This window comes from Ovis canadensis, chromosome 5, assembly GCF_042477335.2.
Source record: "Ovis canadensis isolate MfBH-ARS-UI-01 breed Bighorn chromosome 5, ARS-UI_OviCan_v2, whole genome shotgun sequence".
Classification (NCBI taxonomy): Eukaryota; Metazoa; Chordata; class Mammalia; order Artiodactyla; family Bovidae; genus Ovis; species Ovis canadensis.
In genome coordinates, this window is record NC_091249.1 from 32,752,796 (window position 1) to 32,778,259 (window position 25,464).

The following is a 25,464-nucleotide window of genomic DNA, read 5'->3' on the forward strand; positions in this document are numbered from 1 at the left end:
TAGCTTCACCTTGACTTTTTTATTTGCGTTTTTAAAAAACAATTAAATTAGAATACAAATATTAGAAAACAGCGGCCCTCAGCTGCCGGTGCAGACGGAGGGGGGGCCGAACTGCGCAACCGAGTTTATACAGCAAAACTGAATTTGCCCTCGACCAGATTTACGTCCCTTTCTTCTCTAGACCTGAAATGATATTGCTTCCTGACTAGGAGAGTTCTGTTCATACAAAGAAAAATTATTCTGGGGTCTGAGGGTGAGGGGTGCAGGGAAGAATAAAAGCAAAAAAGAACTGCGGGCACAGGCGGTCTTGGAGAACCAGGTGCGGCCTCCAGGGGACAAGGGTGTTGGGTTGGGGGGCTGGGCACCCAGTGGAGGCGTCTGGGGCCGCTGCGGGAGCCCCCATGGTCGCTGGACCACCCCCCAAGGCTGGGAGCCACTGGGGCGCGGGTGGGGCCGGGCGGGGAGCGGACGCCCAGTCCTGTTGGAAGACCAGAGTGAGGCTCCCGGGGGAGGGGGGAGCCGGGCAGGCCTTGTACCCGTCGGAAAACCCAAGAGCAAGAAGAGGGGGGAGGAACCACCCCAAATGGAGAGGCCAGGCAGGTCCCTGCCACCCCTCCAAAGTGGCAGCCCCCACCCCACCGAGGCGGCGGCGTCCATGGACACCTGCGCTGTTCCCTAGGGAAGTTAACCTGAATTGGAGTTACCGAGGTAGCTGGCTAGAAAACTGAGACCCACCCCCCCACCACGCCACACGGTGCCGCGCCCTGGGGCCCCCGCCTGCTGCCAGGGGGGTGGGGGTAGGGGGCCCTGGCCACATGCCGAGTCTTCAAAATACCAAGTTATTGCACTTTCAAAAAATACAACACATCTGTGGCTAAACCCTCCCTGGCCCCCCACGTCCCCCCATTGCCCACCCCTGCCCCCCGAAGGCCCCACCCCAACCCCCACCCACTCCATGGCTTCTTGGCTAAGAGGCTCCCTGCTCTGGGCTCTCGGGAGAGCACGTTAGCAGGGAGAGAGAAAGCAAAGGAACAGATGAATGTCAAGAGTTGTGGCCACCGCTGCCACCGCTGCCAAGGAGAGGGCCACTTGGCTGCCGGTCCTCCCTGAACTCCCATCACCCGGTCCCTCGCACCAGCTGGAATGGTCGTCGGGGGTCAAGGCGTCCTGGGCCTCCCCCCAACCCTCCCCAGGGTCGGCTCCGACTTTGGGCTCCGACACCGGCCGGGGAAGCGGCTGTGTGGGTGGCTTGCCTTGTTTTTCAGTTTGCTTTTTGTTTTTTCTTTTTTTATACTTTTTTTTTTGTCATTTTCCTTTTTTTTAATCCTCTGATGGGAGAGTCCAGAGGTACAGGTGCCAGGAGCCAGGGAAAGGGGTGGAAAAAACAAAATGAACAACAATGAAAAGAAATGAAAAAAAAATCACTCCTCCCTCTGTGCCCAAGGCCCGCCTGTGCCCCTCCAAGTGGTGAGCACCAGGAAAGTCGAGTGTCCGGCTGGCGCAGCGGCGGCCAGCAGTCAGCAGGCCGACACCAGACCCTTTTGGAAGGGGCAGCGGCGCTTTGGCCGGGGGCCCTCCTCGTCCTCGTCCTCCTCATCCTCCTCTTCTTCCTCTTCCTCCTCCGAGGACGACGAGCTGTCCAGCGTTAGGTCCACCACGTCAGCTCCCGGCTTCCCATTCTCCACACTGCCCACTGGGCCGCCTCCGCTGCCTGCACCCCCAAGCATGCTGCCGCCCCCGCCGTTGACGCTGGGGGTAGAGAGGAGCCCATTGGCATCCGAGGTGCCTGCAGGGGAGAGGGGACAGATGCTCTGGAGGGCTGCCAACCTGCAGAGCAGGGGAATCGAGGCTGGAGGGGGGCAGGGGCAGCCTGGCCGTGTGGCCCACTTTGGAGGACAGGGCGAGGGGCCTGATGCCCCCAGGCCCCTTGCATTCTGGATGGGGCTGGCACTTGGACCGCCTCTGACCGCCTTGGACGCCCCTCTCTAGAGGGACTGACTCCACCGGGACAGTTGTGTTTCAGATAAACAGGCGGCGGGGCGGGAGACAAGCCCCAGGAAGAGGTGGGTGGCCTCACCGAGCACGAGGATGGGGCACTGGGGGCTGCAGCTGCGCTCCTTCTCGGCGCGAATTGGGCACCACGAGCCGTCCACCAGGTACTCAATCTCGTCCGCGTCCTCGCACTCGCTCAGGATCTTGGAGAGGAGCCTAGGGGTAGAAACAGGGGTGCTGACTCCAGGGTTGCACTGTGCTCCCCAGGAGCCACCTCCTTCTCCAGAACAGTGCTTCAGGGCATGATGCTAAAGAGAAGCCGGAGGCTCTGGTGTGTGCCTTGCTCCTGGCCTGGGCACCTGGCCCCTCCCGAGACCCTTGTAGCTGCTGCAGAGGGTGGGCCCTGGGCCTACCTCACCCTGCAGGCAGGGAGATCCAGGCCAGAAAGCAGCAGGGGTAAGCACCCAGCACTGGCTACACCTGGTGGCCTGAGGTTCTGCGAGGGCCACACATAGTGAGCCCTCCAGTCACCCCCCCCCACCCCCCCGCCCGCCCGACTCCCATGGCAAGATGACTGGCGGAGCTGCTCTGGAGCATGAGGCCTGGGGAAGCCACAGAAGGGGCCCCTACCTGGCCCCCACCCTCCCATCCTGAAACTGTGCTGCCTGCGTTTACAGATGAGGAACCTGGGGCTCAGAAAGGAGGCACATGGGGCTCAAAGGCCCTGAGAGGCTCTGGGCTCACCGGGGAGCAGGAGGGGCCCAGGTCACTTGCAGCCAGCAGCACCCACCAAGGGCGCCTGCGCCCCAGGTGCTGCTCCTAATGGACCGCCAGCAAGTCTTACTTTATAGCTGGAGATGCAGAGGCCAGGGGGTAGGGTGGGGGAGTGAGTTCCCCTAGGTATGAGGCCATGTGACAGCAGGCCTGAATTCTGGTCCTGCCACAGCTGCTCCTGGGCCTCGGTCTCCCCGCCTGCATGGAGAGGTGGGCCCAGCACCCACCCTTTACAGCAGCTACAAGGGTCTGGGGAGGGGCCGGGAGCAGGGCACACCCACCAGAGCCCTCAGTGTGTGTTCAACATCCATACTGCACCTGCCTAGAGGCGGCTTTGATCCCCTCTGTCACGATCACACAGGAGGGAGGCCTTGTCCAGGACACCCTCTGTGGCTGAACGGGCCCCTCCAAACCCCATCACTCCCTGGTCACCACAGTATGAGCACAGCTCTGGCTGCCATGCATGTCACACCTAGAAAACTCCTACTCACCCTCCAAAGCCCTACTCTATGCTCCTCTTCTCCTCTAAGCAGAGCATAAGTAACAGTGTCTGTGTCTGGCTCAGTCCTCCCATCCCACATATCCACAGGGGAGTTCCTTGAAGGATCGAGTCATTTGGGGGCCCCCTAAATCACCCAGCTAAGGGCCAGAAACAAAACAGAAGAGCCTTGAGGAAGAACTGTATGACTCAAGGATCCTTCCTTCAAGAAGCCTCCCTGGCTACACTCAGGCCCTGCAGGCTGATGGAACTGCAGTCTGTGCGGGACACCATCACACTACCCAGCCCTAGGCCTGTGTGTCCCTAGAGCTGTCAGAGTTACCAGCACTTGGGCCCAAGTGACCTGCTCCAGGCCTGTGGGGGGAGGCGGGCCCAGGCTGCACAGCTGCCAGGCTGGGAACAGAGCTGCCATTCAGGCCCAGCCTGGTGCCCGGCCCCGGGGGCCTCATCACCCCACCCCAGGCTGGACACTGTGGGAGTGGCAGCTTGGTCCCTGCTGGGAGGGGACCCAGGCTCATAGTTGGCCTGCCTGGACTTGCTTCTTCAAGTCCTTGCCTGGCCCCCTGGGAGCTGGGGGCCTGGGCTGTGGGACGCCCCTCCTGAGACTCAGTCTCCTCATCTGTAAGGTGGGGATGATCAAAGCCCATCTCCCTGAGCAGTTGAGAGGGAGGGCTCCCAAGACATCTAACGCAGTGAGTGGACTGAGACAAGAGTCTGACGGTGAGGACCAGCAACATGCAGCCACTGCAGGTCAGGGCTACCCCATTCCTCGCAGCATTGGCCCCAGCTGCACCTCGACCATCGGGTGTGGGTGGGACGGTCATGCAGTCAGCTGTCCAGAGCTTCCCCATGGCCCCTCCTCCCTGGGCCACCCAGTCCCTACCCCCACCAGCCCCAGCTCTGGGGTCAGAAGTGGGTGTGGCCAGTGCCTGGCAGGAGCCTGGCAGTCAGGTGCTGGGCTTCTGGAAACTTAAGCCCAGAGTGAGGTTTCCCTTTGGGGAGAATGGCCTCGTTCCCCATGTTCCCCTCAGTGTGGGGAGGGCCTGCTGGCTAGGCTCAGGGGACAGTCTGACCACACACTGCTGCCCCCTAGGAAAGGGACAACAGAAGCGGGCAGAGTGCTGGGGAGACGTATGTCCGCCTCCTTCTTCCACATGAAAGATGCGACTAAGCCTCTGTTGAGCACCGCTGGAGAAGCCGCTCCCCAAGCTGTGCAGGTTCCCGGGGGGAGAAACAGGCTCAGAAAATGCAAGGTCACGGGGGAGTAACAGCAGACCTTGCAGGTCTGGAGCCCCTCTTCTGAACCCAAAGCTACACTATCGCCAAGCAGACAGCAAAGACCCTGACAGATCCTCCAGGGCTGACATTGGCCTCTCTTCCTAGCCCAGGGCCATCGGAGCTGCCACGGGACGCGAGGCACCGGGAGGGACCACGAAGGCCTCAGGGGCCACAGGGCACCGCTCCTCTTTCCAAAGGCCCAGGGAGGCAAGGGGTCCCCATGCCCCTGGGACTCACCCGTCGATGATGAGCTGGTCATAAGGGGCCGGCTTGTCACACACCGGGCACATCCAGGTGGGCTTCTTCTCGTTCATCTGGAGGTAGAAGACTGCGTCGAAGCACTGCAGGTGTGCGCAGGTCTCCGCACGGCAGGGCACCGACAGCCGCATCTTCACCAGCTGTGGGGGCAGAGGGATGGGTGTGAGCAGCTGCCCAGCCAGTGCCACCCATCACTGGCTGCCCCTATGACCTCATGCACTGACTCACCGGGCAGATGAGGGAGACCCGCACGCCCGTGGTGGCGATCTCACTGTCAGGGTCCAGCCGCAGCTTCTCTTTGACTGTGGGAAGGGGTGACCGATGTCAGTGGGGAGGAACAGGGGTGCCTGCAGGCCCAAGGCTGAGCAGCAGGTTCCCTCAGCGCACAGAGATGCTCGGAAGGGCAGCAGCTAACAGCTCAGTGCCCCACTTCAGAAGGTCCACATGGCAAGTCCATCACACCCACCTCCCCCAGTGATGGGACGCATGTCTGAGCGCCAGGGCCCAGGACTATGAGGAGCAGCTAATGTTAAAGAGCCCTGGGCAGTGGCCGCTCATTTCTGACAACAATCTGAGTGCACACAAGGGGACCCCCTGACAAGCCTACCCTTTCTGGAAAGACCCAGATGAGCTGACAAAGGTCACCTGCCGTGACTGTTCCTTCTGATAAAAATTAAGGCCTCCAAGAGCTGGGAAGCCCCAAGGCCAGGAGCACCCTCTAGGGGCCCTCTGGGGGCTCACAGGAGCGAGCCCATGAGATAGCTCCCTTGTACCACTCAAGCCTGCTTCTCTCACAAATCAGAAGACAATGGGTGCCAACCACAAAGCTACCTAACTATGAGTACACAAGGTGTAGAGGGAAAAAAGCCTGGAAGGAAATGGCGCACTGCAGCCCTGGGGATGGGCCTGCAGGGGGCGCAGGGAGCTGGAGGACTCCGTCTAGGCCCGCACAGTGGAGGGCACTCTGCTCTTCCCTCCTCTGCACATGGACTGCGCCCCCACCTCCTCCTCCCACATGGGGCTGAGGGCGGCCGGCCAGTTTGTCCCCCACCCTGGAGGGCCCTGCTGTTCTCAGCCGCCCTGTGGCCCTTCTCTGGCTGAGAAGTACTAACGAAGGATAGACCCCGAGGCCCTGGCCCCTCAAAACGACCCAGAGCAGCTGAGAATGGATCCAGCACACACCACGCTTCACGGCAAGGCCCTGGTCCTCCTCCACATGACAGAGGGAGGGCGCGTGCAGCAGGAGGGGTTCCGGTGAGACACACAACAGGACTTCCACGCTGCGAGCAGAGAGGAAGCCTGGCTGCCCGAGTAGGCGGTCAGCTGTCCCACACACTGTGACGCCACACTGCTGCTCCTCCTGGCCGTTCAGTGAGGAGTCAACCTGGGGCCTATGCCCCCTGGGGCCCACAGTGCCTGGATGACCCTGTCCAGCCCCACGCCAAGCCCAATGTGGGGAGCCCACCTCCTCTGGTCAAGTTGGCCATTGCCTCCACAGGGAAACAGAGAGGTGGCGGTAGGGTTGAAGAAAGGGCCCTTTGAAGAAAATGAGGGGGGCAGGCTGAGGCCCTGGGGTCACAGAGCCCTAACTCTGCCACGCTGGCCTCAGTGTCTCCACTGGTCAGACTGGGACATGGCCAGGCCCTGCTGCCCAGATCTGCATGAGGATGGAGTCGGAAGCCAGCCCACCAGGGCCTCCAGGTGACCAGGGAGGGAATTCCCAAGCCACTGCCATACAGGGCAGCCCCAGAGTAGGATGTAGGAAGGTTCCATCTGCTCATCTAGGCTATCATTTTGGGCTTTTAATGCTCTATGTATCCTACTCCCTTTAACTGGTTTAGAAAAAAAAAAAACCAAACTGAATGGTCTCAGCATTCCTGTTCAGACCCTCATCTTCAGCCCCTGAGCGCTGACCCCGTGCACCCTGTCTCTGCACATCAGCCCAGAAGCACCTGCCTGGACCACTGATCACAAGGGTCCTCCCCTCCCCCACAAGCCCTCCAAGGCCCCTTGCCCCATGGACCTCGGTGGCCCTCACCCTGCCTCTCTGTGCCCACTCACTGAGCTCTGGCCTGTCCCTCCTCAGAGCCTCTGCACTGATGGTTCCTGGTCTGGCTCCCCACTTCCTTCTGCACTCTCTAGAGACCTCCCAGAGAGCCCCAACCCCAGGGTGACAGCTGGACCCTGGGAAGTCCAGGTTCTTCCATGGAGGGCCTGCCCACAGCAACAAGCCCCAGCAGATTTGGGGGTCAGAACCAGGGACCAAGGGGAGTCCCACCCAGCAGTGCCAAAAGCCCCAGGGCTCACCCAGTGCCTTGCACAGCTCCGGGTGCTTGACCCCGATGGTCTTCAACCTCTGCAGCAGCTCTGAGGAGGTCAGCTGCCGCACCAAGTACAAGGCCACGGAATAACTCTGGGGGTGGCGGGGCGGGAAAGGGCGGTTTAGTCAGGGCCAGGCTGCGGGGGCAGGCTGGGCAGAGGCGCTTGGGCAGAGGCAGGCGGGTCCGGCCACTCACCTTGCCGTAGTTGCCCCAGGTGACAGTGATGCGGTTGGTGGCCGAGGACAGGTACATGAGGTGGGTGAGGTTGATGGGGCGGCACGGCCTCTTGGGCTCCACTCCAGGTTTGTTTGAGGGGTAGTAGCCCTGGGAGCAGACGCGCCAGCTGCGACCACCTCTAGGTGCTGTGCCCCCGCCCCTCAGCACTCGGCCCCACCCCACAGCAGACCCGGCTGCTGGGCATCCACTCACCGGCACCGAGCAGTAGCTGTGGTTGACCTTCACGGCGATGTTGGGTGGGTACTGGTCTTCCTGAGGGCTGCTGGTGTCTGAATAGCAGATTCTGCAAGGACAATGAGGACCATGGGGTCATGAGCACTGTGGGCAGGGGTGGGCCCGCTGGGAGAGGTGGGGAGGGCAGATGGGGGCCTAGGGGGAGATGACATGACCTGTGTCTGGTCTGGCCTGACAGGGGATCTCAATGCTAGACTGTACAGGTGTGGGGAGGTCCCCAGGGACCCAGTGTCTGGCCTGAGGTGGGGGTGGGGGTGGGCAGCGGCAGCATGCCGGTGCATCCAGGGACAAGGCCAGAGAGCAGAAAGGGAGGATCAGGTGGAGGCGGAGGCAGTCTGAGAGGATCCTGGAGTGGGGTGAGGCAGGGCTTCAGCCATCCAGGATGGTGGAGGGGAAGGTGGGCAAGGGTCGTGTCCCTACCCACCCCTGTGACCAGGCACACCTGGGCTTACCTTAGGACAACCTGCACGGCCTTGACCCCAGGCTGCAGTTCTCTGTGTGGGGAGCAGAGGAGGGTCAGTGAGAGGGCCTGTGCCCAGCAGCCAGTTTGAGCCTTAGTCAGGGACCAGCCAGGTGGACTAACCCGCGACCTCCCACGCCAACCAAAGGCCTCAGGGCACTGCCTAGAACATTCTCCCCCACCGTCTACTTGCTGGTGACTTGGGCAAATGATCTCTCTCTGGAGAATGGGGGCCAGTGTAGAGGGTAAGAGGGCTAGTGGGTGTGGGCCCTGTGCCTACCGGGCGGCTGCCCTGGTGGTCACTTGTCCCAGCTGGACACTGAAGGCCTCAAGGGGCAGAGTCAGAGCCTGGGACCAGCCTGCCTCCCTTGTCTGCTCACCCAGGGTGGTCCTGTCCCCAGGGGACACAGGTGGTCACCACTGGGGGCTCCTGGTCTTAAGGAGGTAGGGGCAGGATGTTGCCCCACACCCCACAGAGAACAACCCCATCCTGGATGTTGGGAGCAGTGAGGGGGACCTTGTGAAAGGGTGATGACTGGCCCACCTGGGGCCTGTGGGTCAAAGGTGCTGAGAGTGTGTGGTGGGGGCCACCCTTCCTGGTAAAGGCTTCCCGGGCTGCCTGGTGGCGGGCACAGCGCACCTGGAGTTCCGGATCAGCTCCACCTGTCTGGGGGTCAAGGCGAAGATGCAGGGGCTCTCCTGAAGCTTCTCATTATTCTGTGGAACTGACAACAAACGTGGGGTCAGGGTCAGGCCTGGGCCCTGGCAAGGGTGCCAACCACCATCATCCCTCTAGGCCTGACCCTGTTCAGACTGGGCCCACCCAGGTGGGATGGAGGCAGGGCCCACTGGGGATAGTGGGGGGTTGGATTCTGCCCCTTCCTAGGGCCATTCATCACAGCCTATGGTCCAGGGAACACTCACATCCCCCATGTCCCCCACTGAGGGCCTCTTGGGAAGCAGCAGGCTCTACAACCCCTCTGTTCAAGAGGGCTGAGAACTGGACTTTCCTGGTGGTCCAGTGATTGAGAATCCACCTGCCAATGCAGAGGCCCAGGTTCCATCCCTGGTCAGGGAACTGGATCCCACAGGCTGCAACCTAAGAGTTCACACACTAAAACTAAAGTTCCCACTTCACAACTAAGGCCTGGCATAGCCCAATAAATACATAAATAAATGTGTGTGTTTTTAATGAAATGGGTTTAGGAGGCAAAAAAAATAAATAAATAAAAGAAAAGAAAAGGATTTTAAAGTGAAAGCTGTATGCTTCCTCCACAAGAGGCTAGGAAAAAAAGCACAAACTAAAAGCCAAAGCCATTAGAAGGAAGGAAACTAAAGATAAAGATGAAAGTCGATGAACTAGAAAGCCAACAACAGAGAAAACCAACAAAGCCAAAGTTCTTTGATAAACACTGAGCTAGACTGAACAGTAAGACTGTGAGAATACCAACTGTCAGGAACGAGAGATGACAGCAGTAGAGACCCTAGGGCCTTTGACCAGGGTGGGCGGGGGGAGCAGGAGAGGGGGCTGTAACTTCACACCAATAAATTCAATAATGTAGAGGGTACGAACAAACTCTTCCAAACACACAGATTATCAAGACTAGCATCGAAACATACAGAAAGTATGACAAGCTTTTTATCAGTTAAAAAAAAAAAAATGAACTCGTGATTCCATCAGATGTTTAAGGAAGAAGTCATATGAACTACATATAAACTCTTCCAGGGAATTCCCTGGTGGCCTAGTGGTTATGATTCCAGGCTTTCATTACTGGGGCCGGGGTTCAATCCCTGGTTGGGGAACTGAGATTCCACAAGCCTCTCAGCACGGTCATAAATAAAACAGACAAACTCTTTCAGAAAGGAAAGGAGGAAGGACACTTCTTGACTCATTTTAATGAGGCCAACATAACCCTGCTTCCAAAACCTGACAGAACTGCATGAAGAAAGGAAAAACATAGCTGAGTATCTATCATGAATGTGAAACATCTTTAACAAAACACGAGCAAACAGCCAGGCCTCTGGGATATGGCCCAGGAATGCAAGGTTGGTTTAAAAACCTCTACTCAGGGACCTTCCTGGTGGTCCACTGGTTGAGGATCTGCACTTCCACTGCAGGGGGTCAGGTCGGATCCCTGGTCAGGACACTAAGATCTGGCATGCCACTCAAGGCATGGCCAGTAAATACACAAACAGATGAAACCTACGAAACCTCTCCTTACAATGGCTAAAAATGACAAGGCCAGCCGTGCCAAGTGTTGCCAAGGATGTGGAGCAACCAGAACTCTCTGCTGAGGTAACAGCGAACATGGCTGTGACGTGAACAACCACCCTGGAAAACTGTTAGCCAATGGCTAATAGAATAAAACATATATCTGGCCCTGTGACCAGCAACCCACTGTTAAAGGTATTTCCCAAATAAGCAGAAGTCAGTCTACAAAAAGACTTGTGCAAGAATGCCTGGCTAATCTATTGCGTGTAGCTCTGAACTGGAAGCAACCCGCCTGACCAGCAATAGGAGAGCACGTGGACAAGCTGTGGTACCTTCATACGATAAAACCTGTAATCCAGTCACCGACATGAACGGACGTGAAGCCACACAGCTGAAACAAAGAAGGCAGATGCAGAGATGGCCATGCTGTGTGTGTTATGTCACCTTCCTGAAGAGGCAAAACTAATCCACGGTGACAGAACTCAGAACAGAGGCGGCCTCTGGGGGCAGTGGGGGGGGGGGGGGGCGACTCAGCAGCGATGGAAATGTTCTGTGTTTGGTGGCACTGATGTTACTCAGCACATGCCTCTGCTACAACTCAAATGACAAGCTAAGTATCTGTGGATTTCACTGTATGGAAACTGGATTTTAAAGCTAAAAAATTTAAAACTACCCTGAGGAGTGGTGATCATTCTGTGACCAATCAAAACCTGCAGTCACTTTACACCATAAGCTTGTATCAGGTTGCTGCATGTCAATCATTCTTCAACTTAAACATACATTTGAAGAAGCAAGAAAGAAAAGACACCCCGAAAACCAAAAACAAACCAAAAAATCCTCTACACTGAGAAGCCATCTGACTGCAGACTGGAAGGGATTGAAAAGTTGGATCAAAATTGATGAGGCTGGGACTTCCCTAGCCGTCCAGTGGTTAGGGCTCTGTACTTCCACTGCAGCAGGGCCTGGGTTCAATTCCCGATCCAGGAGCTGGGATCCCACAGGTTGTGTGGCAAGGCCAAAAACACCAACACCACAGACAAGCTGATGAGGCTATGGCTGGCAGGAGTGGCAACCTCTAGGGAGGGCAAGCTAGCACTGTCCACCAAAATGACTAACACCTGAGAAGCAGCCACTGCAGGTGGTGCGCACACAGGGGGACCAAGGACCGCTGCCAGACGGGAGGCGCTGCGGCTTTTAGCAGCAACAGACGGTAAGGACCTAAAGGCCCGCCTGCATGCTGCGGCCCCACGTGGAGGAACACTAAGCCCCGTGAACACGGTAGGTCCCATCAGGTGTCTCTCTGTGCTCCGACGAGAGGCCAACCCCCAGGAGAGCTTAAGTGGGAAGAGCAGGGGCAGAGCAGCATGCAGCTCAGGCTGCCAGGTGCGGAACCAAACCCGAGGAGGGGGTCTGCACCACAGCTGCCCCTGGGGACGGGGTGCCAGAACTGGCCTCGACCACAGCCTTGGCAACAAGCCTTGGGGAGGCAAGGTGTCGGCTCTCTTCCCACGGCAAACCCTTTAGAACACTGGTGGGCAGACTGTCCCAGAAGGAGCTGGAGTATAAATATTATCGGCTTCACGAGCCACACAGTTTCTGCCTCCACGTCTCCACTCTGCCCTGTACTGCAAAAGCCTGGAGCACACACCTGGAGTGGCCAGGGGGCGGCAGGGAGCCCACCCCTGCTTCAGAACCTTCTGAATTCCAAAATTTAAAAAGCAAACAGAATTTGAATGTTAAAGCTGCTGGGGCCCAGAAGCCAGACCTTGCGGGGCCGAGGGATCCCACCCCAGCTTCACTGAGCCCAAGCCCCGTCCCCACCCAAGCTTGGGCACCCCTCATACCCGGGACCACCAGGACTGGACAGTTACTGGGGGTGCTCAGTGAGCAGTAAGCTGCCAGCTCCTGTCAGCACGGAGGGCTGGTCCCTCCGCAGTCCCCGCTGGGCCCCTGAGAAGGCTGCCTAACTGGAGGGCTGAGCTGCACAGGCTACCTGCAGATGCGCCCAGACCTGCCCGAAGAGCCCGGGGCAATTATTTATGGGCGGGGAGGAGCCTCAAAGCACCTGAGCTGGGCCGCGACGCTGAGTGGGGGTCAAACATACTCCCCCAACCCCACAGAATCTCCTGGGAGGCAAGGGAAGGGCCTGCCCACCAGCCAGCCACAGAGCAGAAGAGAGAAAGGTCTCTGGCGGCTGGGTCCTGAGTCTATACAGCAGGGGCAGGTGGCGCTTTCCAGAGCCGTCAGCCCAGACTGGCTGACTCTTACTCCAGGAAGCCAAGTGGCCAGGGGAGGCCAGTTGCCACCTAGGCTGGGACACAGCACAGACGCTGCACCGCTGGGAGAGGGCGGGCGTCCCCCAAGCCCAGGCCTCTGCCATCTATCTCCAGGGGCGGCCCCACCCTCCCAACTGTTCAAGGCCAAGATTCCACGACCCTCGCCCCCACCTCCAATCTTGGCTCCTCGTGACCAATTCTGTTGGCGCAGGCTTCCAAAGGCGCCCCTTCCCCATCAGGGCTCATCTGATCAACGTGCATACCCCTCCTGGCTCCCCCCAGCTCAGGGGTCAGGGGCAGTGATGGGGGCGGGGCTCTGTCCCCAGCCCTGGTGGCCCTGATTCCACCGCAGCCACCCTGGCTGTCTCCTCCTGCTCGCCACCTGCCAAGAACATCCCACCTCAGGGCCTCTGCACGCGTGCCATCCCCTCTTCCAGAACACTCCTCCCCCGATGATCTACACAGCTCTGATGTCTTTTAAGTCTGTGCAAATGCCACTGGGAGGAAAGCCTTCCCGAGCGGCTTTATTTAAAAACTGCAATCCTCACCCCATCCCAGCCCACCAACAGCTCCGGCAACCCCCACTTCCCTCCCAGCTTCCTTTTTCTCCAAAACCTCTGTCCTGAGAATTAGCACTATTTCCCCATGTCTTCGGTTCACTGTGGACACTGAACCAAAGTACCTCTGCTGTCACTCATGCCGCACAGCGTGGGGTGGGGGAGGCCCTGCCAGGCGGTGTGGGGCCTGGGAGGAGGTACATACCTTCCCAGCCCCAAACACACCCACAGGCCTCAGAGCCTCTCAGGGACTAAAAGGAGAACCCTGCCCCAGGGTCCACGGCAGGCGGAGCAACTGAACCAGGGAAACCTCCCCTGGGACCCTGACAGAGAGCCAGGCAGCCCTGCAAAGCACCACCAGCAAAGCATATGCAATGGTCTCAGCAGGTACTTGACGTATACTGGGAGGGTGGAGGTAGTGGTGACGGGTAAACCAGCAGCAGGAGCACACGGCACAGAGAGAAGACAGCAGCAGCAGGAACAAGCGCCTGGCTGCTTTGCTGTTAACCTGCCTTTTCTCAGATAAACATATATTTTTACAAAAGTTTAAACAGAAAGAGACTTTAAGAAGTCAATTGACTGGGACTTCCCTGGTGGTTCAGTGGCTAAGCTCCCAATGCAGGGAGCCAGAGTTCGATCCCTGGTTGGAGAAATAGATCCCACATGCTGGAACTGAAGATCCCAGTGCTACATCCCTGGGATTTCCCAGGCCAGAATACTGGAGTAGGCTGCCATTCCCTCCTCCAGGAGATCTTCCCAACCCAGGGTTCAAATCCTGGTCTCCTGCATTACAAGCAGATTCTTTACTGTCTGAGCCACCAGAGAAGTCCCGAGACTTGGCAGAGCCAGATAAATAAATAAATAAATAAATAGAGAGAGAAACATACACACATATATATAAAAGAATTCGATTAGCTATGACTGGTCATCGTCCCACTTCCGTCTTTGGCTGGCAGGCCCCTGTGCTCCCAAGGCCCCTCCTCCCAGCCAAGGCCTGGCCCCAGTGGTAACCGGATGGCGAGTCCAGTCCCAGAAGAGGTAAAAGAGGTGCCTAGGGCTGGGAGCAGAGCAGGGGGTTCACAATGGAGGGGGGCGGGTGGGCACCCCAGCTCCTCCACCTGGGGTGAGCACCCCTGACTTCCTGCTGGCGGGATTAGCGGAGGAATGAATGCAGAAGCGGGGGCTCACTGTCCTCCCTGCAGCCTGCGGTTGCTTCTCAGCTCCAAGCCTTTGCTCACACTGCCTGCACCCCCTCCGACCCGTGGATGTGGTGGGGACAAGCCAGCCCCAGGCCTCAGAGGATGAGAGAGTGATGAGGAAGAGAGGGAGGTGAGCTTTAGATCAGGCCGTGCAGGGAGGACCATGTTGGGAATAGCATGTGAAAAGGCCCCAGGGCAGGACCAGGCCAGGAGTGCTGGAGGTGGGGAGCAAGAGAGGGCAAGAAGAGGATCTGCAGACAAGCTGGCAGATCAGGAGAGTGCTTGGAGTAGAGAAGGAATGGGATCAGCCTGCTGTCTATAAGCTTGTGGGGGGGCAGTTAGCATGTGGAGAAAACAGGAGGGAGGAGGGATGTTGGGCAGGTGAAAACCAGAGCTATGCAGCAAGCTGGGAGGTGAGGGGATCATGGGCAATGGAGGTGAGCCTCCTCTGGCAGGACTGACGCCTGTGGGCAGGAGGCCTTGTGAGGAAAACCTCCACCTTCACCCAAGGAGCCCTTCACAGGCCGTGTTGGGTGCTCCCCAGGGCAACCATGTGCTGCAGAGCTGGCAGAAACCCTCCCAAAACCACGGAGAGGGAAGGCCAAAGCAGCCCAGGGGCTCAGGCCACCTGCCCCTGGAGCTGGGACACAGGACACAGGACACCTTGTGACCGTCCAGGCTCCCACAGCATGGAATGGCCAAGAATGCCATGGAGGGCCTGTGGGCGGGGTGGGTCCCACACCAGGCTGTGGGGCAGCAGGCAGGTGACTTTGTCTTTCTGCACCTTAGGGGTAGTTTCTGCCTCAGAACAGAGGTTAAATACAGCCCAGAAAACCTGAGAGGCCCTCAGGACACGCCAGCCGGTCCCCCTCACCCCACAAGCCACCCACATCCAGGCCAATCTCCTGCCTCCGGCCTGCGCCACACCGTGCTTCGGTCACAACAGCCTCTATTCACGAGCTCTCTCACCACTGGGCCTCCGCCTGGATCACATCCACCCACCTACCGGCTCATGTCCAGCTTGACTACTACTTATCCCTCAGGTCTGAGTGAGATTGTGACCTCCTCCAGGAAGTCTTCCTGACAGCTACCTCCCAACAAATGCACAGTACAGGGCTCCTGGTACTGACAACCCCCACTGCTGCTCAGAGCGTTCCTTGCCAGTCAGGGACCCCACTGCCTTGCTTATCAGTTGGGCAATACTAGCCCAAGGGCTTAGACCTTGAATGAGGTACCTACAAGGGCTCTACCCAATGGGGCGGGCGCTAGACTGGCGGCTCTCCACCAGTCAGCCGACCATCTCCTGGGGCACAAGGAGACCTGGTGGGAGCAGCTCCATCAACCAGCCAGGCCGCCTGAGTGGTCCCACCCCACAAGGCACTGCCCACAAGATGCCAGGAGCCCCGAGGGGCAGTGCAGGGCAGGTCGCGCCTCCTTCCTTCTGCCAGCGCATCTCATGACAGCACCTCCTCTTGCCCAGGCACCGTGGCCCTGAGGTCTGGCCCTCCCCAGTCAGCCTCTGCTCACTGACAGCCCAAGTGGCCAGGCCTGGGGAGCCCTCAGGTCATCAGGGGGTTAAGACCCAAGCAGCAGCACTGGATGTAAGACTGTATTCCCGGCCCCCTGTAAGCGCCTCTGCCTTGGATGCTTGGCCCTGACGGCTGGGCTCCCAATCCTGAAATGAGGCCCGGAGTCCAGAGTGGTTCAGAGACGGTGCTTCCCCACAGGAGAGCAAGGCAGCCATGGCACAGGGAGGGCTCAGAGCGGGGAAGCTGGCTGAGCACAGGGCTCCAGGGGGCCCACCTCAGGATGCTGTATGATCTTGGGCTAGTCTCCTGACCTTTCTGGAAGCCATCCCCACCCCTGCGGAGTGGATCATCTGCCTCCTAAGGTCCTTCCAGCTCCGGGCCTGTGGCTCCATTATTCCCCTCCCCTCCCCCAACCCGAACATTCCTCTGTGCGTGATTTATGTCTCCTGTCGGCCAGGCGCGGGCTCCATCCCGGAGCCGGCTGGTGGCTGCTCTGGGCAACAGAACCAAGCTGTTTGGGCCTCCTTTCAGGCGGCAGGTCAGAACCCGGGATGTGGGAGAAGGGGAAGCTGGCTTGAGCCTCCTGAGGGGGATCCTGGGCTGTGCCAGCCACAGAAGGCACTGTGGGGAGGCACCCAGAATGGCTGGTCCCAGGCCAGAGGGGGCCAGCTGGCTCAGGGCCAGTGTATGTGCTCACTCAATCACGCCTCCCCCTAGGACCGCGGGCAACCCCTGGGGGTCCTGGAGACTCGGGAGAAGGGTGCATCCTGGGGGAGGGGCAGGGGAATGGGTGGGAGCACAGGCAGGGTGGGATCGGCCTCTTTGTTCTGAGCAGAGCCGAGTGATTCCTGGTGCAGACAGGGGAGCAGACTCTCCCGGAGATCAGGTGACCGGCGTCCCTGGGGGCTCAGGGCAAAGTGATGCATTGTGGGCCGGGAGTGACTGCACATTTGTGTGCAGGAAGGAAGCCCACGGTCCAGGCCAGGGAGGGAGGCTGCCACCCCGAGTTCAAAGTCACCTCCAGTCCTGGCCCTGGCCCCTGCCGAGTGCTGAGCCTGCTGCGCAGCCTCCCGGTAAAAACCCAGCCTCCCTGTTGCAAAGATGGTGATTGAGTCCTCAGGAAAGAGTCTGAACTGTCAGCTCAATCTTTAGAACAGCGAGCCAGCCAGAGCTGAGGCCCCACAGTCTACAGGGATAGTGCTGGGGGTGTTGGGGAATGAGTTCTGACATCAAGAGAGGCCAGGGCGGGGGGAGCAGACAGAGAAACTCAGAGAAGGGCCTTGGGTGCCCACTGCTGTCACGTCACCCCCATGACAGGTGCGGCTGGGCCAACCTGCCCCCACCTGGGGGCTGGCGAGAAACACCTCCTGATGCCAGACAGAAGGCAGTGGAGGGTACAGCCCTGGGCTGCAGTGCAGGCCTCAGACCCCAGGACCACCATGAGCGGCACCTTCCTTTACCTCTGATCCGATCCCACCCTCCCCAAGTCCAAGGGTGGCAGGGGGAAGGAGAGAGGTAGCCGCCAGTCCTCCCCTCCCCTCCCACTCCCAACTAGGGCAGGACAGAGGGGCCAGCAGGTGGGGGCTGGAGTTAAAGCCTGTGGGCAGAGAGGGGGCCCCTGCCGAGCAAGGCAGGGTGCTGGGTCAGCAGGGTTGGGAGGGACTGAGCCACGTGGCCAGGGGCATGGTGGGCGGGGGCGTGGAGCGGCCATGACCTCTGGCACTGTGTGCTGGGAATGACTCATGACCAGGGCCCACCATGTTGGGCTTCAGGACACACAGCACCAGGTTAGGCTGGGGTACCTGGAGGCCCCAAGCAAAGGGTGCTAGCAGGGAGCCTCTACAAGCATGGCGGGCTCTGTCTGCATCCCCCACCCTGCAGGTGCTTAGAGATATGCTGTGACTGAGTGCGTGGGTGAGGGGGAAGAGGAGGGTGTGGGTGAATAGGAACACTCAGGGACGTGGGAAAACTGGAGGGACCACAAGCACTGCACTGCATTCTACTCGCTCTCTGGAGCCTTGGAGGCCCAGGAAGCTGTGGCTCAGGGGGTAGGAGGCTCAGGGCAGCTTCTGAGGCTGAGTCCAGGCTGACACCCACTCCCAGCCCAGTCCTCTGGCTGCATGGAAGCGGTGGGGGCCTATTCACATACCACCCTATAGGCCTGACACACAGCGGGTCCTCAGACAACGCAAGGGATAGAGAAAGGAGAACAAGGTTCTGCGACATCATCTCTTCCACCCGTGGCTGCCCCCGCCTCTTGCAGACACATCTACCCACACCCTGATGGCTCGCCTGTGTGGACAGGCCTGATCCTGCTGACCAGGGTCACTCCTACAGGCTGCCTACTAGGAAACAGCCTTCTGCTAGGGGGGCGGGGATGGTGGGGCAATCAGGTTGAACCTCAGATCAAACCCCTAGCTCCTTTGCCACCAGGACTAAGAGCAGAGCAGCCACCCCTCCAGGTAGCCCTCAGTGATCCCTGCCTCCCAGTGGTCCAGCCTGGTGAAAGCCCTGCCCACAGTGCAGCAGAATTGGTCCCTGTGACCAGTGGGATACGGCGGAAGCAAAAACATGCTACTTCCAAGCTGAGGTTGCAGCGGAGCCCTTGGCTTCCAGTGGGATCACAAGCTCACACATGTGACCACGTTCACTTTCTCTCTCCCTTTCTGCAGCCCCCTCCTGCTGCCCCATCACAGTCAGGGGGAAAACAAGCCACCACTCCACACCATGCTGGGAGAACACTTAATCAGCCCACAGAGGCCCATGTGGCAAGAGCTGGTGTCTCTAGCCAACAGCTGGTGTCTCGGTCCCATGAATAAGCATGCTGCCCCTACCCCAGTCGAGCCTTCGGATTAGGCAGCCCCTGGCAACAACTGGACCATGACCTCCTGAGCAACTCCAAGTGAAAACAACCCAGCTAGGCCACTCCCAAGCTGTGACCTTCGGAAACTGAAGTATCGGCTACTCCAAGCTGTTGGAATCTAGGGTAACTTGTTATACAGCTATACCTCACTAATTCAAGGACCCAAGAGTGGGTCCCTGTGTCTTCTGGGAGGGGCAAGCCCCCTGCACGCAGCCCCTTAGCTCTTGATGCCCCCCCAGAAAATGCTCCTGATTGGCCACTTGGTGGGCCTTGGATGCCGGGAGAACCTGGGAGGCGGGGCTACCCTGGGGGGGACAGGGACTCACCCAGTTCAGTGGGCTTCAGCAACTCATCCAACATGTTGAAGAAGGGCAGCTTCACCAGGCGCACTTCTGGCTTGAGGGTCTTGGCAGGCAACCGTCCGAGTCCATTTAAGTACTTCCCGTAGAGCACGGGGTAGTCAATGTTGGGGCCTGTGAGGGGAGTCCTGGGTACCGAGCTGGCCCGCTCATAGGTGGAGTGCATCGTCAGGGGGTCCAGGGGCCGGTGGGGTTGGGGTACAGGCTCTGAGCTCTTCTTGGCGTAGCGTGTCTCATAGAGCTCCTTGATTTTCTTGAACAGCTCAGGGCTACAGTCAAACTGGACCAGCTGGAGGGCCCGCGTGACAAGTTCATGTTTAAGTCCACTCTTACTCCGGCCGACAAAACCCAGGAGCATCTGAAGGTCGGAGACTCGGAAACTCATCACCATGTTCTGGGGAAGAGCAACCACAGACACACATGCTCAGACAGAGATGCTGCCAGGGCAAGGGGCCACCCGGGCCAACTGGGAGGGTGGCAGGGAAGACCAAGCCCCCCAGCCTGGGCTTGGTCCCACCTCCATGCCTGTGCTCACCATCCCTTGTGAGGCCCCATCCCAGCTCAGCCCTGCTCCCCTCCTCCAGCCTTTCTCAGCATCACCAACGCAGCAAAATCTTCTCTGACTGCCCCCAACCCCCACCCCGCCACCACACCACGAATGCTTCTGTTTTAGGTCCTCTTTTCCCATCTTCAAGCCTGAAAGCAGTCCCAGGGCAGGAGCTGGGAATCTTGCTTCCTGTTCAAGTCTCAGCCATTCCTTAGCTGGGAATACCGATGGCCTCTCTTCGTCAGGGAGGATGGCAGGTCTACCCCATTAGCATGTGGAAAGGGCCAGAGAAGATGCACAGAAGCAGGATGAGTACTCAAACAACGTTGGCAACATCAGCCACAAACAAATCTTTCCTTTGGTCCAGAGGACAGTAGCCACCACTTGCTCAGTACAACTCATCTGCCGGGGACTGAGCTGGGTAAGTGATTACGTACTTAATTCTGGTCCTTCTAATACCCCTGCCAGGCTAGGCTGAGCTCCAGTTACAGAAAAGATCCAAACCTGACTCTGAACCGGGGTAGCTCCTCCCTACCAGGCTGCTCCTGCACCGGGTTATTTCAGCTGAGCACTGCTGAGGCCATCAAAGAATCTGCAGGTCACCCCGGCAGACGTCCTCCCCTCGGTACTGTAGGCCTCGGGACTGGATCGTTCTCTGGGGTGTGGCTGTCCTAGGCATGGTGGGGTATGGAGCAGCATCCCTGGCCCCACCCACTTGATGCCAGGAGCCCCCCCAAATCCCAGTCATGACCACCAGAAACGTCCCACAGACATCAGCAAGTGACCCCTAGGGGCAAGATCCCCCCTCAAAAGAGAAGCACAGGGGCCCAGTCAGAGGTTGTAACTGAGCTGTGGCAAAGCAATGACTGAGGTCTGGTGAGTATCACCTGGTGATGTCCCTCCAACTAAGTCTGATCAAACACAAGGGCACAGTGGACCCTCATGCTTTCTGTGGGGCTGACCAGCAGTGGCCTGCCCTCCACGAAACTGTGGACTCCCTAATATGCTCCATAAGCAAAGTATCCCAGAAGGATGGGCCAGCCAGGTTTGGGGGCCACCTGTGCTGAGCCCTGAAGCTGGCCTGTGATAAATGAAATGTGGTGGGAAAGAGAAACTTCCAGGGGGAATGAAAAAAAGAAAAAGTACAGGCAACAAGTGTAGATGTGGAAAGCTGCGAGCCCAGGGCAGGACAGCAGCTGAAGAAATCAAGAAATCACTTAAAATCAACTAGAAAAAGTCTGCGGTCTGAGGTGGGCAGGACCCCTGCCAGGCTGTTTACAGCAGTGGCCTCAAAGCCAGAAGGCACTGGTGCTTCCTGGGTATCAAAGAGTGAGATGTGCCATGTGATGGCCCCAGGACTCAGGAGCCTGAGGCTCAAGTGCAAGCTCTGCCCCAGGTTCCCAGGGGAGCCTGGGTCCCTGTCAGCCTCAAAATTGTGAGGGGGGCCCAGTCCTGCCTGCAAAGCCTTGAAGGGGGAGCCTTTTGCTGCTGCAGGATCTTATTCCTCCTCCCATGCTGCAGAGGGGGCATGCAAACCCATGCCAAGCTCGCTGGCCTTTGCACTCATTAATCTCACCGAGATTGGCGCCCACTATACAGGTGAGAAAACTGAGGCTCCAAGAGGGAAGCAGCTGGTGCCAGGCCTCTCCATGTGTCCACAGCAGAGTTGGCGGTATCTGGACTCCTGAGGCTGTCTACCTCCAGCTCCGAGAAGCCCCTCACTCCCCAGCATGCCCCCTGGGTGGGGGACCCAGTGGTCTGCAGGCCCCCACAGAGTCAGAAAACTCTGCAAACAAAGAGGCTTTGCCTCCCTCAGCCTGACTTTCTACCTTGAACAGAGGAGAAAGGCTTGCAGACAAGATGTTTCTTCTGGAAGAGGCCCAAGGCACTCAAGGGGAGAAGCGAAATCATGTGGAAGAGCTGACCACCAGCCATTGAGCCTGAAGCAGGTAGGCCTGGCCTTTAAGAGTCTGACCACGACAGGGCACCCCGCCCTAGGAAGCCCCTGCCCCCACCTGCCCCCACCTGCCCCTTCCACCAGGTTGGGGACATCCGGAAGCCGCCTGTGCACGCGCAGCCTGGGGCACACCTCTTGAGCTGCCATATGTTCAGGACTCGGATTTCTCAGCAGCTGCCACTACCCAGGAGCCTGCCCTTGACACTGGGCGGAGGTGGGGGGAGCGGAATGAGCGGGGCGCAAACATTCAGGAAGAAGCCCCAAGCACTACACAGATCACTTCCTGCCTGGCTTTAGCTTGACCCGCCTGCCCCTCAGATCTGTGTTTATAAACAGCGCCAGGCCCACAACAGCTTCCAGAGCCTCAGTTCTGGGCCCCTCAGGAGCCGCATGGAGAAACAGCGGCCTGGATACAACAGTCACACTCAACTGAACAGGGGCTCCTCACTGCAGGAACTCAGAACTCAGCGCATATGGCTACACACCCTCTAGGGGAGTGCCCAGTCCAACCCTTCCCCGCAACCCCTCTCAGGGGCCTCAGGTGAAGAGTCTCAGATTTCCAAGTGTATGAATAAGTCCCCCTTGCTCTCCTCTCAGATCAGCCCATTTTGCATCCATCCCAAAAGATAAGTCTCTGGTTATCACTATGAAAGGTTTAAGAAAGTGTCTCAAAGAGGGGGTTATTTCAATGACATGTAAAGCACTCCATGGGGACAGCAAGGTGCTGAAGAAGCAGGAAGGTTCCAGAGGATCAGAGAAGGCTGGGTGGCAGTTCTGAGACCCCCTAGGACAGAGGCTCATGGTTTAGAGAACTTGATAAAGGATCAATCTGATCTAATTGGAGAGGGGGCCCCAGTCATGGAAGGGTCAAGTAGAGTTCATCAGATCATATTTCAAGGCCCTAGATGGTATAATAGTTCAGACCCTACTCTCTGGCTGGAGTGGCAGGCCTGCATCTAGAGCCACAGGCCCACAGTGCCCTGAGGAAGTTAAATTTCAGGGCTCCAGGGGACTTCAGGCCACAGGATGCCACCTTGGGCTGGCAGGGTTCGGACCCCTGCATCTCTAGGGCAACTCTCAATTTCTCAAAACAGAGCGGTGGCCGCGTGTGTGATGCAGGTATAGGTGGAGGGCACTCAGGGGTGAAGGGAGAGTAATACTGGATAATCACAGAACCATGAGGGCTGTATTTCAGATCCCCGTGGGAAGCAAAGGGAGACGGAGGGAGAGGGAGGAGCGAGAGAGAGAAAACATTTACAGGTCAGGACCCCTGGGAGGAAAGATCAGCGGGGGAGGGGGCGGGGCCTGTCTTGCTAGGTCCCTTCCCCACCTCCGAAAGATGAGCGGCCTTGAGTAAACTTCTCAGGCAAGAACCTAGCCTAGTCAGGGGCAAGGGTTCTGGAGCCTCACCTCACAGGGGCCTCTGACAGTAGATACTTCCCTGGGAGAGAGATGCACCCAGCTTAGTGCCAAGACGGTTAAAAGGGGCCTCAAGCTAGAAGGAGTAACATTCTTGGGATGTAGAATGTGGACCCCAGACAGCAATACAGGGGAGACAGACTAGGAACCATTTTAAAGAACCTTGCAATCAACTGGGGACATTCCAAGGATCAACGTAAGAGACCCGCAGAAAGAGCAGGGCCTCAGACGCCAGAGCTGGGCTATCTAAACAGATCTAAAGAGAGGCTGTGTGCGGAGTGTGGTCTGAGCAGTAGACTCGTGATGGCGTGAGTATAAGGGAAGCAGCTGGGGTTGGAAACGGGGTCTGATCCTCCGAGTGTGGAGTCTAGGGCTCCCAGGAGCAGAGTTCACAGCTGCACAAATGCTGTCGGGAGGAGAAAGAGTGAGAAGGAACGCAAAACCCAGGACCTGTGACTGAGAGAAAAGAGTTAGGAAGGAGCTGACACCAGGACCAAGGCTCCATCACACCGGGAAGGCAAGCTCAGGAAGGCAAGCTCAGTTAACACCGCGCTCACTCCGGGGTGAGAAGGGTGTCAGGAGGGGGCGGGGCTCTGGGACCAGAGCGGGAGCTGAATAAGGGCTCTAAACCCCAGCCTGGGGTACAGACCCTCAAGAGACACCCTGTGTTTGGGGGCGGTTCAGGATCCCCAGCTCATCACCCGTGGCAGAAAACTCAGAGGACCCTTCCGAGCAGAGAGCCGCCAAGCGCAGCCTGATCAGCTGGGCGAGGAGACTTGAGACCCAGATGCCAGCCCACTATACCATGGGAAGCGGTGAGAGGCGGACACTCCCCCAAGCCAAAGAGCGCCGACCTCGAGGAAGGGACGAGCAACCCGGCACGCTGTCCGGGGGGAATGTGCCTCAAGCTGGAGGCGCGGCCCTGTGCCTGCGTTCAGCGCGATCTGGACCCTAGTCGCTAGGGTTGGAGAGGGGAGGACCCAACCTCACGCCTGGGGGGGCCGAACCCCCTGCTCGGAGACTGGGGTGAGGTTTTGGGGGCCCCGCCCCCGGCCTCCCGCGCCCCGCCCGCAACCGGAGCCCCCAGGCCAGGGACGGGCGAGGGGGCAGGACGCCGAGCCGCAGGCGGGCCGCGCCGTGGGGCCCCGAGCGGAAGGCACAGACCTCGGGCTGCCGCCCGACCCCCGTTCCCCGCCCGCCCTGGCCGGCGCCGCCGCCGCTCACTCACTTTGGCCTCCACCAGTTCCGCCGCCATCTTGGCCACCAGCGTCCCCCGCGCCGGGAGCCCCCAGCCGTCGCGTCACGTGATCGCCTTCCATTCGCGGGCGGGGCCCGCGCCGCGGCCAATTATCACCCTCGCGCCCTCCTCCCCTCTGGCGCGCGCGACCGCGCACTGCGCAAGCGCGCGCGGCACCGCCCGGGCCTCCGGCCAATCAGGGCTGCCCGACTACGCACCCACCCTCCCCGTTTCACTCACTGTGACCACGCCCACCCCTGGCCGTGTCTGGTTTCTTAAAGGGGTACAAGGCCGGCACAGGTTGGGGCGGGTACTGGGTCCTGTCTGACGAGAGAGTAGACAGTTGAGGCGACAACAATGCAGCCAGGTGTCGCGGTCTCCTGCGCGAGGCAGCCTCCAGGTGCGTGACCGGACGCCTCGCTGCCAGGAGGAAGAAAATGGTTGGCCCGCGCAGCGGCCGCCACTGCGTGCAGTGAGGCGCCGTGGAGCGCAGCGCGGTTCATTCTCAGCGGGTCGGGAGCCCCACGCGCTGTACATCCGGGTCCTGGGGTGGCTGAGAGGGCGAGGGCGCCACACCCCCTTGGTGCGCCGCCGGCGGAGAAATGCTGTACCCCCTACCCAATTCCCGCGGTGCAGGTGACCGCCCTCCCGCCCACTTCCGCCTCTCCACCCACGGTAAACCTTTGGAATTTGCGCTAATCGGAAATTTACCAGCTTTAGAGCTCTCCGTGGCTCCCCAGTGTCGGTGAGCTGCTAAGCCCAAACTTTCTTGTGTCAAAGAAAGCAAGAGGATAAAAACGTATTTCGGGGCCCATCCCTTGAGAAAATGAAGCGCGCCAAATGACTCAGTTATCAAGTTACTAATTTTTATATAAAAATGCAGAAATAGCCATGATGAAGAAAATAATAAAATTTAAGAGAGTATCAGTTCAGCCCTCAGTCGTGTCTGACTCTTTGCGACCCCATGAATCGCAGCACGCCAGGCCTCCCTGTCCATCACCAACTCTCTGTCGTCCCCTTTTCCTCCTGCCCCCAATCCCTCCCAGCATCAGGGTCTTTTCCAATGAGTCAACTCTTCGCATGAGGTGGCCAAAGTACTGGAGTTTCAGCTTTAGCATCACTCCTTCCAAAGAACACCCAGGACTGATCTCCTTTAGAATGGACTGGTTGGATCGCCTTGCATTCCAAGGGACTCTCAAGAGTCTTCTCCAGCACCACAGTTCAAAAGCATCAATTCTTCGGCGCTCCGCTTTCTT

General features: G+C 58.8%; 1 protein-coding gene across 2 annotated transcripts; it reads right to left on the reverse strand.

Moving 5' to 3' along the window:
* PIAS4 (protein inhibitor of activated STAT 4) lies at nucleotides 1-24,879 on the reverse strand. Of its 2 annotated transcripts, none has more exons than XM_069589438.1 (11): nucleotides 24,449-24,879; nucleotides 19,016-19,442; nucleotides 8,694-8,778; nucleotides 8,046-8,087; nucleotides 7,552-7,642; nucleotides 7,318-7,446; nucleotides 7,109-7,214; nucleotides 5,030-5,103; nucleotides 4,781-4,941; nucleotides 2,078-2,208; nucleotides 1-1,786 (listed from the first exon to the last, which is right to left on the reverse strand). In XM_069589438.1, the coding sequence occupies exons 1-11, from the start codon at nucleotides 24,743-24,745 to the stop codon at nucleotides 1,518-1,520; spliced, it is 1,812 nt and encodes a 603-aa protein (XP_069445539.1). In that variant the 5' UTR covers nucleotides 24,746-24,879; the 3' UTR covers nucleotides 1-1,517. The 2 variants fall into 2 exon arrangements, with proteins under 2 accessions (XP_069445539.1, XP_069445540.1); XM_069589439.1 differs by having other exon boundaries at nucleotides 24,200-24,847.
* Between the last annotated feature and the right edge of the window lie 585 nt (nucleotides 24,880-25,464).